The sequence below is a fragment of the Heterodontus francisci genome, chromosome 2 (genome assembly GCF_036365525.1).
Source record: "Heterodontus francisci isolate sHetFra1 chromosome 2, sHetFra1.hap1, whole genome shotgun sequence".
In the NCBI taxonomy this organism is placed as follows: Eukaryota; Metazoa; Chordata; class Chondrichthyes; order Heterodontiformes; family Heterodontidae; genus Heterodontus; species Heterodontus francisci.
Genome location: NC_090372.1, coordinates 180,711,038 through 180,726,579, shown reverse-complemented (window position 1 = coordinate 180,726,579; position 15,542 = coordinate 180,711,038). Strand labels below are relative to the sequence as shown.

General features: G+C 43.1%; 1 protein-coding gene across 16 annotated transcripts in view; it reads left to right on the top strand.

Moving 5' to 3' along the window:
- The window catches only part of znf438 (zinc finger protein 438), a 380,009-nt gene that overhangs the window by 324,299 nt on the left and 40,168 nt on the right, over positions 1-15,542 (top strand). For 15 of the 16 annotated variants that reach the window (XM_068014399.1, XM_068014502.1, XM_068014379.1 and 12 more), the window contains one exon: positions 8,518-8,643. The exons of the other annotated variant lie outside the window; for it this stretch is intronic. In XM_068014399.1, coding sequence (XP_067870500.1) covers positions 8,518-8,643 — 126 coding nt within the window. The remainder of the gene's footprint in view (positions 1-8,517; positions 8,644-15,542) is intronic. 16 annotated transcript variants of the gene reach the window in all.

The following is a 15,542-nucleotide window of genomic DNA, read 5'->3' as shown; positions in this document are numbered from 1 at the left end:
GTGTAAGAGCAATTATCGGGTGTGCTTTAAGCCATCTAGTCTTCAGGGAAGGGAATACGAAAGACAGATTACTTGGCGGCGGGGGTGGGGGTGCAGGTGGCACGGTAGGTTGGGAGGTTTTAGCTTCCACATCCAGCCATAGGTTCTGTGGTGAGGTTGTTTACAAGTCATAATAGCTCCAATATGGGCTGCCCAGAAATGCCACTGAAAGTTTGGAAGGCCAAGGAGACCAAATGGTATTTTCTTCCATTTAACTCCATCTTCTAGCTCAGGCTTCTCTGATCATGACATTTACAAGAGTTTTTTTTAAATTCATTCATGGGATGTGGGCATGCTGGCTAGGCCATCATTTAATGCCCATCCCTAATTGCCTTGAGGAGGTGGTGGTGAGATGCCTTCTTGAACCGCTGCAGTCCATGTGAGGTAGGTACACCCACAGTGCTGTTAGGAAGGGAGCTCCAGGATTTTGACCCAGTGACAGTGAAGGAATGGCGATATAGTTCCAAGTCAGGATGGTGTGCAACTTGGAGGGGAACTTGCAGGTGGTGGTGTTCCCATGCATTTGCTGCCCTTGTCCTTCTAGTTGGCAGAGGTCGCGGGTTTGGAAGGTGCTGTCTAAGGAGCCTTGGTGCGTTGCTGCAGTGCATCTTGTAGATGGTACACACTGCTGCCACTGTGCGTCGGTGGCGGAGGAAGTGAATGTTGAAAGTGGTGGATGGGGTGCCAATCAAGCGGGCTGCTTTGTCCTGGATGGTGTTGAGCTTCTTGAGTGTTGTTGGAGCTGCACCCATCCAGGCAAGTGGAGAGTATTCCATCACACACCTGACTTGTGCCTTGTAGATGGTGGACAGGCTTTGGGGAGTCAGGAGGTGAGTTACTCACCGCAGGATTCCTAGCCTCTGACCTGCTCTTGTAGCCACAGTATTTATATGGCTACTCCAGTTCAGTTTCTGGGCAATGGTAGCCCTAGGATGTTGATAGTGGGGGATTCAGCGATGGTAATGCCATTGAATGCCAAGGGTTAGTTTCTCTCTTGTTGGGGATGGTCATTGCCTGGCACTTGTGTGGCACGAGTGTTACTTGCCACTTATCAGCCCAAGCCTGGATATTGTCCAGGTTTTGCTGCATTTCTACACGGATTGCTTCAGTATCTGAGGAATCGTGAATGGTGCTGAACATTGTGCAATCATCAGCAAACATCCCCACTTCTGACCTAATGATTGAAGGAAGGTCATTGATGAAACAGCTGAAGATGGTTGGGCCTAGGGCACTACCCTGAGGAACTCCTGCAGTGATGTCCTGGAGCTCAGAAGATTGACCTCCAACAACCACAACTATCTTCCTTTGTGCTAGTTATGACTCCAACCAGTGGAGAGTTTTCCCCCTGATTCACATTGACTCCAGTTTTGCTAGGGCTCCTTGATGCCATACTCTGTCAAATGCTGCCTTGATGTCCAGGGCAGTCACTCTCACCTCACCTCTTGAGTTCAGCTCTTTTGTCCATGTTTGAATCAAGGCTGTGATGAGGTCAGGAGCTGAATGGCCCTGGCAGAACCCAAACTGAGCATCACTGAGCAGTTTATTGCTAAGCAAGTGCTGCTTGATGGCACTATTGATGACACCTTCCATCATTTTACTGATGATTGAGAGTAAACTGATGGGGCGGTATTTGGCTGAATTGGACTTGCCCTGCTTTTTGTGTACAGGACATACCTGGGCAATTTTCCACATTGCCGGGTAGATGCCAGTATTGTAGCTGTACTAAAACAGCTTGGCTAGTGGCGCGGCAAATTCTGGAGCACAGGTCTTCAGTACTATTGCCAGAATATTGTCAGGGCCCATAGCCTTTGCAGTATTCAGTGCCTCAGTCGTTTCTTATCATGTGGAGTGAATCGAATTGGTTGATGTCTGGCATCTGTGATGCTGGGGACTTCAGGAGGAGGCCGAGATGGATCATCAACTCGGCACTTCTGGCTGCAGATTGTTGCAAATGCTTTAGCCTTATCTTTCGCTCTGATGTGCTGGGCTCCCCCATCACTTAGGATGGGGTTATTTGTGGAGCCACCTTCTCCAGTTACTTGTTTAACTGTCCACCACCATTCACGGCTGGATGTGGCAGGACTGCAGAGCTTAGATCTGATCCGTTGGTTACGGGATCGCTTAGCTCTGTCTATCGCATCCTGCTTACGCAGTTTGGCACGCAGATAGTCCTGTGTTGTAGCTTCACCAGGTTGACACTTCATTTTGAGGTATGCCTGGTGCTGCTCCTGGCATGCCCTCCTGCACTCTTTATTGAACCAGGGTTGGTCTCCTGGCTTGATGGTAATGGTAGAGTGGGGGACATGCCGGGCCATGAGGTCACAGATTGTGGTTGAGTACAATTCTGCTTCTGCTGATGGCCCACAGCGCCTCATGGATGCCCAGTTTTGCATTGCTAGATCTGTTCGAAATCTATCCCATTTAGCACGGCGATAGTGCCACACAATACGATGGACGGTATCCTCAATGTGAAGGCGGGACTTCGTCTCCACAAGGACTGTGCGGTGGTCATTCCTACCAATACTGTCATGGACAGATGCATCTGCGGCAAGCAGATTGTTGCGGACAAAGTCAAGTATGTTTTTCCCTCTTGTTGGTTCCCTCACTGCCTGCCGCAGTCCCAGTCTAGCAGCTATGTCCTTTAGGACTCAACCAGCTCAGTCAGTAGTTGTGCTACCAAGCCACTCTTGGTGATGAACATTGAAGTCCCCCACCCGGAGTACATTCTGCACCCTTTCCACCCTCAGTGCTTGCTCCAAGGCGTGTTCAACATGAAGAAGTACTGACTCATCAGCTGAGAGAGGGCGGTAGTTGGTAATCAGCAGAAGGTTTCCTTGCCCATGTTTGACCTGATTCCATGAGACTTCATGGGGTCCGGGGTCGATGTTGAGGACTCCCAGGGCAGCTCCCTCCCTATTGTATACCACTGTGTCACCACCTCTGCTATAGGGATAGTGATGGCAGTGTCTGGGACATTGTCTGCAAGGCATGATTCTGTGAGTATGACTATGTCAGGCTGTTGCTTGACTAGTCTGTGGGACAGCTCTCCCAACTTTGGCACAAGCCCCTGATAGTAAGGAGGACTTTGCAGGGTCAACAGGGTTGGGTTTGCCATTTTCGGTGCCTAGGTCAATGCCGGGTGGTCCGTCTGGTTTAATTCCTTTTTACTGACTTTGTAGCGGTGAGATACAACTGAGTGGCTTGCTAGGCCATTTCAGAGGGCATGCAAGAGTCAACCACATTGCTGTGGGTTTCTGGAGTCACATGTAGGCAGACCAGGTAAGTTCCCATTAGTGAACCAGATGGGTTTTTACAACAATCTAAAATGATTTCTTGGCCATCATTAGACTAGCTTTTTAATTCTAGATTTATTATTAATTGAATTTAAATTCCACCTTCTGCTGTGGTGGGATTTGAACCCATGTCCAGAAAGTAATACCCTGGGTCTCTGGTTTACTAGTCCAGTGACAATACCACTACGCCACCGCCTACCCATATGCTGAGACAACAATTTGGCTGTAGGTTATCTCTCAAAGCGATTGATTCCAAGATTGTGTGGTATTGCCAACCCTATAATTATATATTGGAGAATTAATGATGGTTAATCAGGGTCATATTCAGCATTCATGTTGCATTCAATCTATTGTTTTGATTTATTGTATTCCAATTTCTGAACAAAACTGGAGAGTGTGAAGCTGCCTCTTTATCAAGGTGGTGTGGAAGGAGGAGGAGATTAGTTATGTGACCACCCCCTATGATAGTGAATTTGTTGCAGCGATACTTTCAGGATTTTGTTTGGGATAACATTGATATGTCCAATCGTGGCAGAGGAGTAGGGGTGTAAGGATCACAATCGCAGCTCTTGTTGTGTACATCTGAATAAAGAAGATGAGTCTTTTCTTAGTTAAGTTCACCCAACCTTCACATTTATTTTTAAGATAATTTATTTATGTTTTTAAAAGCCTTTGAGCTGCTAGTGTTCATTACAGTATCAGTACCGGATAACTGGTCAAAATGGTGAAACTCAATTAAACAACAGAAGGTGTGCTAATAGTGACATTTACTGGACATTTAATTTTGGGTATGTTAACTACCAATGTTCAGACCGTTCTTCCAGTGTAGAACATTAAATAGGAACTCAGTCATTTTCAATCCCAGTTTAGATTGCGAAGGCCCTTGTTCTGTAAGCTTCTTTCAAGTAACTTGATAGTATAGTGGATTATTACAGATGTGTTTTCCTCCCACAGCAGTTGGGTAATTTCTATCCTGTAATGCTGCACATGGTAAGTGTTTGTTGCAAGGTAAGGCATTGGATACAGGGAAGGAGATGGGGAGTGTTAAGTACTTCCTACAGGAGTCAATGAGAACAACCACTAAAAAGCTACGTTCGCTCCATCCCAAGCCACTGTTGTCTACCTATGTTGGCCATTCAGGAGAAGCAGGTGTCTGGAATAGAAGGGAGGATCAGAAAAAAAAGTTATTAAATAAAAGGGGAACCCGGATAATGCATTGACACTGCCATCTCTGATGCCCGGGTTCATTTGAGCCCAGAATGAGGGAGTGAAATGAGTTTGAGCAGTCTTGATTTAAGTTCCTAGTGGCCATTACCGCATAACACAAAACTTCTAATATGGCAATAATTGGCTTGAAATTGGCAATTTGCCTCAGAGGTGACACAGGATGTCGGAATGGGAATGATTGCTAGTCTGAGATTAGGCCTGAAGTGCATCATTGAGGCAGGGCAGAGGGAGCTTTACTTTCCTTCTAAAAATGCTATGCCTGACTTTTTAAAAAGTTTTTATTCATTTCGGGGATGTGAGTGTCGCTGGCAAGGCCAACATTTGTTGTCCATCCCTAATTGCCCTTGAGAAGGAGGTGATGAGCTGCTTTCTTGAACTGCTACAGTCCATCTGGTGTAGGTACACCCACGATGCTGTTAGGAAGGGAGTTCCAGGTTTTTGACCCAGTGACAGTAAACGAACAGCGATATAGTTCCATGACAGGATGGTGTGTAGCTTGGAGGGGAACTTGCAGGCAGTGGTGTTTCCATGTGTCTGCTGCCCTTGTGCTTCTAAATGGTAGAGGTCACGGGTTTGGAAGGTGCTGTGGAAAGGGTCTTGTCAAATTGCTGCAATGCATCTTGTAGATGGTACACACTGCTGCCACTGTCTGTCAGTGGTGAATGGGGGTGCTGATCAAGCGGACTGCTTTGTTCTGAATGGTGTCGAGCTTCTTGATTGTTGTTGGAACTGCATTCATCCAGGCAAGTAGAGAATATTCCATCACACTCCTGCCTTGTCCATTGTAGATGGTGGACAGGCATTGGGAAGTCGAGAGATTACTCGTTGCGGTATTTACAGCCTCTGATATGTTCTTGGAGCCATAGTATTTATATGGCTGGTCCATTTCAGTTTCTGGTCAATGGTAACCCCCAGGATGTTAATTTTGGGGGATTCGGTGATGGTGATGCTGTTGAATGTCAAGGAAAGATGGTTAGATTCTCCCTTGTTGGAGACGGAATATAACGTGGGAAAGTGTGAACTTGTCCACTTTGGCCAGAAGAATAGAAAAGCAACATATTGTTTAAATGGAGAGAGATTACAGTACTCTGAGATGCAGAGGGATCTGGGTGTCCTAGTACACAAAACACAAAAAGTTAGTATGTAGGTACAGCAAGTGATTAAGAAAGAAAATGCAATGTTGTCATTTATTGCAAAAGGAATGGAATATAAAAGTAGAGATGTTTTGCTACAGTTGTACAGGGCATTGGTGAGATCACATCTAGAGTAATGTGTGCAGTTTTGATCTCCTTACTTAAGAAGGGATATAAGTGCATTGCAAGCAGTTCAGAGAAGGTTCACTCGACTGATTCCAGGGATGTGAGGGTTATCTTCTGAGGAAGGGTTGGATAGTTAGGTCTGTATTCATTGGAGTTTAGAAGGATGAGAGGTGATCTTATTGAAACATATAAGATCCTGATGGGACTTGACAGGGTGGATGTTGAAAGGATGTTTCTCCTTTTGGGAGACACTAAAACTAGGGGCACAGTTTAAAAATAAGGGGTCTCCATTTAAGACAGAGATGAGGAGAAATTTTTTCTCTGAGGGTCGTAAGTCTGTGGAAGTCTCTTTCCCGGAGAGTGCTGGACGCAGGGTCATTGAATGTTTTTAAGGCAAAGGTAGACAGATTCTTGACAAACAAGGGAGTAGAAGGGTATTGGGGATAGGCAGGAAAGTGGAGTTGAATCCACAAACAGATGAGCCATGATCTTATGAAATGGCAGAACAGGCTCAAGGGGCCAAATAGCCTATTCCTGCTTCTAGTTCATATGTTCATATGTATGGTCAATGCCCGGCACTTGTGTGGCGAGAATGTAACTTGCCACTTATCAGTCCAAACCTGAATGTTGTCCAGGTCTTGCTGCATGCGAGCACAGACTGCTTCAGTATCTGAAGAGTTGTGAATGGTACTGAACACTGCAATCATCAGCGAACATCCCCACTTCTGACCTTTTGGGGGGAAGGTCATCGATGAATCAGCTGAAAATGCTTGGGCTGAGGACACTACCCTGAGGCACTCCTACTGTGATGTCCTGGGGCTGAAATGATTGGCCTCCAACAACCACAACCATCTTCCTTTGTGGTAGATATGACTCCAACCAATGAAGAGTTTACCCCGATTCCTATTGACTTCAATTTTGCTAGGGCTCCTTGATGTTTCACTTGGTCAAATGCGGCTTTGATGTAACTCTCACCACACATCTCTTGAAAGTGCTTGATGTTGACCTGGGTGCCCAAAATAGAAAACATTCCCTTTCCCAGCACTAACATCCCTTACCTTGAAAATAAAATGGACTTTTTTAAATTGTTTGGGAGAAGATTAAAAATATATCATTTCACAAATCCAGATGTTGTAGGTTGGAATGCCAGATTTCCCTGATACTCTTGCTAACCTTGTAACATGGGCGACTTACAGCTACCAGGAAAAGAAACTCAATAATTTCCAACTTTGCTGTTGTGGTGCATTATGGGTATATCCTGGCAGGACAAAATCACAAATGCGGCAGTCCTGACAAAGGCAGAGCTCCCAGTGTATTGGCACTAATCAAACAGAGGCAACTTTGGTGGATCGGACACGTCCACATGATGGAAGACAATCACATACCGAAGGACCTTCTGTATGGTGAGGTTGCCGGGGCCAGACGACCAGTAGGGTGCCCTAAGCTTCGTTTCAAGGATGCCTGCAAGCATGACATGAAGGCCCTAGATGTCAACTATCACATCTGGGAGTCACTAGCTGGCAAAAGAGGGAAATGGTGATACATCCTGTGGGCTGGTGTGCACTGCCATGACGACCAGTTGCTACAGCAGCTTGGCAACAGGCGCCATCGTCAAAAACAACACCTCACTGCGTCACCTGGCAGCTTCATATGCGGTACTTGTGGCAGAACCTGTCTGTCAAGGATTGTGATTGGCCTTCACAGCCATCAACAAAGGTGCACCAAGAGAAGGCACCCTACCTGAATGGATTGTTTGCTGTATGTCCGTCATCTTTAGTAGATGGAAGGGTGCCAAGCAACCTTGTAACATCATTCTCATTTAGGTAGAAACCAATTGTCCCTGTCTCTATAACCTCCTCCAGCCCTACAACCCTTTGAGAACTCTGCGTTTCTCCCATTCTGGCCTCTTGTGCGTTCCCACTCTGTTGTCCCTCCATTGTGGTCGTGCTTTTAGATATCTAGGCTCTGGAATTCCCTCCCTAGACCCCTCTCTCTCTCTCCTTTAAGCCGCTCTTTGAAACCTGTCTCTTTCACCGAGTTTTGGTCACCTGTCCTAATATCTATCTCCGCTCAGTTTTTTTTTTGAAAGCATTCCTGCAAGGTGCCTTGGTCTGTTTTACCACATTAAAGGCACTATATTAGTGCAAATTGTTGTTGACCCATGATGGAAAGTTGCATCTCACTGGGGAAAGATTTGGGGGAGCAGGGAGGAGAAATAATGCAGTCTTTTTGGATAAGAATGTGAAAGCTTGGAAGTGCTCCTTCTGGAGGCAAGTCCTAGTCTGCCTTGCCATGCTGGCTGAAGGATTCTGTAAACCATATGGGAGACATTTGAGGTGGTGGTTGGATTATTTCCAAGGCCACTAATTGGTGAATTTAATGGAAAAATGGATGGGATCACAGTAATATCAGTAAAAACTCTTGTATAACATAATTTGATTTAGTCAATCATTATAAATCAGTGGGCCTAATTATAAATGGACAGAATCGCAGAATGATGGTACTGTAAATATCCAGGAATCCCTTGTTAAAAAAAATTTGATTTTTTTTTTTCAGTCACTAAAAAGGTGGCCTGAATATTTTCAATTACTTAGTTGGAAGCCAGTAAATTTGACGAGGGGTATTGGCAGCATTAGCATTTAGTTTGATTACTTTCTACCCTTGGAGATTGGTTTGTGACTGATTACTTACTGTTACAGGGCTGCAGTTATTTCATTTAAATCAAAATGAGAAACAGCAGGTATTGCCAACTGCATTTGGTCAACTTACACAAGAGAAGCATGCTGGAGTGACAGATGGGCCTAACTGTGTACATAAGGACAAAGGTAAACGGCTGTAGAATCTGAATTAGTGCTCAGAGAAACTTGGAAATGTATTGATCTGGACGGATTACGCTATGATCCAGCAAAAAATATTAATATGCTTCAAGGAACTTCCTTGAGAGAAAAGTGAAAGAATAGATGAGAATTGCAATAGCCCCTTTCACAATTATTAATTTTCACATAAAATAACTATGATTGTAACACACACTGTTTATGGCTCTTTTATGATTACACAAACCATATAAAACATCTGGCTGCTGTACATATGCATGATTTTGTTATGGCTCGCACAGCTGATGTACTTAAACTATTTGAAATAAATATATTTGAGATACAAAAAGGAAGTATCTCTGTCTGTGTGAAGGATCAGAAAGAGAGAAACAGACAGCCAATACCACAGAGGCAGAACTAGAAGATCAAAACGAATAGAGAGTAAAGTGCAAGTACTTTAAATCAAGTAAGGAAACAAAAATCTCAAAAACTGGGAGGTTGGTGAAGTTTGAAGATCAAATAAGTCTTTGGGGAAAATTAATATAGATTTCAAGTCATCAGTCTAAATAAATGAATGTTGTGGGCAAAATCTGGATCCAGTTACATTGGCTTCAGCAATTTGTAATGTGTAAAGGTTAAGTAAAATATGCCACAAAGACACTTACAGAAATAATCTGCAGGAGCACCTGGACAGGTTATGGGATACTTTAGAATATTCAAGGAAATGCAAGGCAAAGTAGGCATCAGTCTGTTTAATACTTCGCATAGCTCCATCAATACAGTATATATACAGTCCTACAGACCAGTAGATTCTTGAGGCAAACCAACTGGAGAAGAGGAATAAGAGCTGCATTCCAGCTCTCTGTGGTCCCACCAGGAATGTCAGCATCTCTTTTTAAAATATATTTCCACTGGTTGCTAAGTAAGTATCTGGAGGACATAATTTTTAGATGATCACCCAAAAAACAATGCTAGAAGTTCGGAGAAGTAATTTTTTTTGCAGAGGATTGCCATACAATGATCTTCCAGAAACAGTAATAGAAGTAAAATAGCTCTTAAAAGGGAAGTGAGTTAATATTTGAAGACATTTTCAATGTGTATGAAGAAAGGGCAGGGGAACTGGACCAAGCTCCTCCAGAAAGTCAGTCCTGTAAAATTCTCTGATTCAATGCTTTTTCCTGCAGTTTAGTTTTTTTCTCCTCGGTGAGTTTTTCAGAGGAGAGCGCTTTTCAGTAATGGTGCCCATCTTGGCTCACTTATCCATAGCTATATGCAGAAAGGATTGGTTAGGTGATATTTCATGTACTAGCCTAAATTAGAATGCAGTCTAAATTCAGCCCACAGGCCAGGACTGGACACCTCCACACTAGTACACACTGAAGGTACTAATGACTCCAAGGGCTAAGCATTCCAAGTTCTCATTCATTTTATTTACTCTCCCCTCCCACTTCCCCATGATATTATTGGTGGTCAGAATATAAATCTCTTTACAGTTTTCTGTTCAACCTTTCCATTTATAATATTGATGATAATTCAAATATAATAGATTTTCTACAAGTTTTCATTTGTAGCATGCTTACTTATTGTAAGAAGGTTGTGAGTCTCATTCCCAGCAAGCTGAAAACAGGCAAAGTAATAGGATTTGGGATTGCTGTAGGTGGCAAGGTGGCTAGGCCGACAAATTCCTCTGACGAGCAATGTGAATTGTCATTTTCGGTGAGGTGAGAAACCCAATTGTTATAGATATATTGCATTTTTTAATGCCCACTTGCCATTAGCTTTTACCTGTATCCCTTTATTTCTGTTTCTTCCTCGATCTTTTCACATATTTGACCTTATGTGACCCAGTGCAGCTTTTTTTATTTCTAATAAATAACTCCTCTTGTGAACTGAAAATGTATTCTTCTGTTGCTTCATTTCCTTGGGTAACAATTTTTTGGTTAGTGAGCCATTAAGCTAGATACATTTAAAATCTCCTATCCATCAAGCATTGTTACTTACAAGATATTGTTCTAGTCCTGAGATGGCTAATATGAATTTGAAGCAACTTTTACCAAGGGCATTAAAAAATGCAATATATCTATAACAATTGTGAACTTTGTTCAGTTGATGGTATGCTTACCTCATAGTCAGATTGTGACATTTTTTGGGTTCAAGCCCCATTGTTGGAGATGCCCTTCTATTGATAAAACTTTAAGTTGAGGCCTATTCCAATGGATCAGATGAATGATAAACATACGAATTAGGAGCAGGACTAGGCCACTTGGCCCCTCAACCCTGTTCCGCCATTCAATAAGTTCATGGCTGAACTGATTACTCCACATTTCCAACTACCCCGATAACCTTCCACCCCCTTGCTTATCAAGAATCTATCTACCTCTGTCTTAAAAATATTCCAAGACTCTGCTTCCATCGCCTTTTGAGGAAGAGAATTCCAAAGACTCACGACCCTTTGAGAGAAAAAATTTCTCCTCATCTCTGTCTTCAATGAGCGACCCCTTATTTTTAAACAGTGAACCCCTAGTTTTAGATTCTCCCACAAGGGGAAACATCCTTTCGACATCCACCCTGTCAAGACCCCTCAGGATCTTATATGTTTCAATCAAGTCGCCTCTTACTCTTCTAAATTCCAGTGAATACAAGCCTAGCCTGTCCAATCTTTCCTCGTAAGACAGCCCGCCCATTCCAGGTAATAGTCTAGTAAACCGTATCTGTACTGCCTCCAACGCATTTACATCCTTCCTTAAGTAAGGAGACCAGGACTGTACACAGTACTTCAGATGTGGTCTCACCAATGCCCTGTATAGCTGAAGCATAACTTCCCTACTTTTGTATTCAGTTCCCCTCGCAATTGACAAGAACATTCTATTAGTTTTCCTAATTATGTGCTGTACCTGCATACTAACCTTTTGCGATTCATGCACTAGGACACCCAGATCCCTCTGCATCTCAGAGCTCTGCAATCTCTCACCATTAAACAATATGCTTCTTTTTATTCTTCCTGCCAAAGTGGACAATTTCCCACTTTCCCACATTATACTCTATTTGCCAGGTCTTTGCCTGCTCACTTAACCTCACTCTATATCCCTTTGTAGACCCCTTATGTCCTCTTCACAAGTTACTTTCCTACCTATCTTTACATCATCAGCAAATTTAGCAACTATAACTTCGGTCCCTTCATCTAAGTCATTTATATAAATTGTAAAAGTTGAGGCCCCAGCACAGATCCCTGTGGCACACCACTCGTTACATCCTGCCAACCAGAAAATGACCCATTTATGCCTACTCTCTGTTTCCTGTTAGCTAGCCAATCTTCTATCCATGACAATATGTTACCCCTGCGCCATGAGCTTTTATTTTCTGCAATGACCTTTGATGTGGCACCTTATCAACTGCCTTCTGGAAATCTAAGTACACTACATCCACTGGTTCCCCTTTATCCACAGCACATGTAACTCCTTCAAAGAACTCCAATAAATTGGTTAAACATGATTTCCCTTTCACAAAACTATGTTGACTCGGCCTGATTACCCTGAATTTTTCTAAATGCCCTGTTATGAGAATAGCTTCTAACATTTTCCCTAAGACAAATGTTAAGCTAACTGGCCTGTAGTTTCCTGCTTTCTATCTCCCTCCCTTTTTGAATAAAGTAATTACATTCACTATTTTCCAATCTAACGGAACCTTCCCCAAATCTAGGGAATTTTGGAAAATTAAAACTAAGGCATGAACTATCTCATTAGCCACTTCTTTTAACACCCTAGGATGAAGTCCATCAGGACCCGGGGACTTGTCAGCCCGCAGCTCAAACACTTTGTTCAGTATCACCTCCTTGGTGATTGTAATTTTCTTGAATTCCTTTCTCCCTTCCATTTCCTGACTTACAGCTAATACTGGGATGTTACTTGTATCCTCAATAATGAAGACCGATGCAAAATATCTGTTCAATTCAACTGCCACCTCCTTTATTATCCATTATTAATTCCCCAGACTCACTTTCTAGAGGACCAACGCTCACTTTGTTAACTTTTCTTTTTTAAATATGTATAGAAACTCTTACTATCTGTTTTTATATTTCTAGCTAGCTTTCTCTTGTACTCTAATTTTACCTTCCTTATCAATCTTTTAGTCATTCTTTGCTGTTTTTTATATTCTGTCTAATCCCTGCCTCCCACCTTTGCGCAATTATAGGCTTTTTCTTTAAGTTTGATACGACGCTAACTGTTTTAGTTAACCACGGATGGCAGATCCCACTCTTGGAATTTTTCTTTCTCGTTGAAATGTATCTATTCTGTGTATTCTGAAATGTCCCCTTAAATGTCTCCCACTATATTTCTGTTGACCTATCCCTTAACCTGATTTGCCAGTTCACTTTAGCTAGCTCTGCTTTCATGCCCTCATAATTGCCCTTATTTAATTTTAAAATACTAGTCTTGGACCCACTCTTCGCTCCCTCAAACTGAATGTAAAATTCAATCATATAATGGTCGCTGCTACCTAGGGGCACCTTAACTATGAGGTCATTAATTAATCCTATCTCATTGCACAATACCCGGTCTAGTATAGCCTGCTTTCTGGTTGGTTACAGAACGTATTGTTCCAAGAAATTATCCCGATAACATTCTATGTATTCCTCATGTGGGCTACCTCTGCCCATCTGATTTTTCCAGTCTATATGTAGGTTAAAATCCCCCATAATCATCGCTATACCTTTCTGACAAGCTGCCATTATTTATTTTTTTATACCCCATCCTACAATGTGATAAATGTTAGGTGGCCTTAACACAACTCCCACAAGTAACTTCTTGCCTTTCTGATTTCTCATCTCTACCCAAACTGCTTCTACATCCTAGTCTGCTGAACTTAGGTCATCCCTCTCTATTGTGCTAATACCATCATTAATTAACAGAGCTACCCCTCCACCTTTTCCTAACTTCCTGTCCTTCCTAAATGCCATATACCCTTCAATATTCAGGTCCCAATCTATGTCATAATAAAAGCAAAATACTACAGATGTTGGAAATCTGAAATAAAAACAGCAGCATCTGTGGAGAGAGAAGCAGAGTTAACGTTTCAGGTCAGTGACCCTTCAGAACTGACAAATATTAGAAATGTAAAAGATTTTAAGCAAGTAAAGCGGGGGATGGGGCAAGAGATAACAAAAGAGAAGGTTAATAGGACAAGGTCACAGAGAATAACTGACCAGAAGGTCATGGAACAAAGGCAAAAGGTATGTTAACGGTGTGCTGAAAGACAAAGCGTTAGTACAGAGAGGGTGTGAATAGACTGTAAAGCACAAAGCACTCCAAGCACAAACATTATATTAAAAAAAACAGGAACAGTAGGCACAGTAGAAACAAATTAAACTCACTAAAAAACTTGAAATAAAATAACCAAATAAGAAGGAAAAAAGAAAAAGTAATAACTAAACATAAAAAAGGGGGGGGCCCACCATGCTGTAAAATTATTGAATTTCAATATTCAGTCCGGCAGACTGTAGCGTGCCTAATCGGTAAATGAGATGCTGTTCCTCGAGCTTGCATTGATGTTCGCTGGAACACTGCAGCAATCCCAGGACAGAGATGTGAGCATGAGAGCAGTGGGGTGGGGTGTTGAAATGGCAAGCAACCTGAAGCTCGGGGTCATGCTTGTGGACTAAGCAGAGGTGTTCCGCAAAGCGGTCACACAATCTGCGTTTGGTCTCCCCAGTGTAGAGGAGACCACATTGTGAGCAGTGAATACAGTATACTAAATTGAAAGAAGTACAAGTAAATCGCTGCTTCACCTGAAAGGAGTGATAGGGGCTTTGGATAGTGAGGAGCGAGGAGGTAAATCTATGTCGTCCTGCAACCATGTCTCTGTGATGGCTATCAGATCGTATTTATTTATTTGTATTTGTGCTCTCAGTTCATCTGTTTTGTTTCGAATGCTACGTGCATTCAGATACAGAGCCTTTAGTTTTGTCCTTTTATTATTTTTGTAACCTGTAGCCTTATCTGTTTGCTTACTCTTAGATTTGTACTCTCTGTCCCTTCCTGTCACAGTCTGTTTATCATTTCCCATATTAATACCTTTCTCTCTTGCTTTGTTTTTCCTCCTTGATTTACCATATCTTCCCAAATTTGAACCCTTGCCCCCACTATTCAGTTTAAAACGCTCTCTACTTCCCTAGTTATGCGGCTCGCTAGAACACCGGCCCCAGCACGGTTCAGGTGTAGACTGTCTCAACAGTACAGCCACCACTTTCCCCAGTACTGGTGCCAGTGCCCCACGAACCAGAACCCACTTCTACCAAACCAGTCTTTGAGCCACGCATTAATTTCTCTAATTTTATTTGCCCTGTGCCAATTTGCACGTGGTTCAGGTAATAATCCAGAGATTATTACCTTTGAGGTTCTGCTTCTTAATTTGGTTCCTAGTTCCTCATATTGACAATGCAGAACCTCTTGTCCTGCCTATGTCGTTGGTATCTACATAGACCACAACGACTGGATCCTTCCCCTCCCACTGTAAGTTCCCCTCCAGCCCTGAGCAGATGTCCCGAACCCTGGCACTGGGCAGGCAACACAGCGGTCTGGACTCTCACTCTTTGCTGCAGAGCACTGTGTCAATCCCCCTAATTATACTGTCCCTTACTACCACTACATTCCTTTTTTCTCCCTCCACTTGAATGGCTTCCTGTACCATGGTCAGGTTGCTCATCCACCCTGCAGTCCCCACTCTCACCCAAACAAGCTGAAAGAACCTCAAACCTGTTGGACAATCGCAAAGGCTGAGACTCCTGCCCTCTGGGTCCCCTTACCTGCCTCAGCTGCAGCCACACTCTCCTGTCCCTGACCACTGATTAAATCAGAAGACCTTATCCTAAGGGATGTGACCGCCTCCTGGTACAAAATATCCAGGTAACTTTC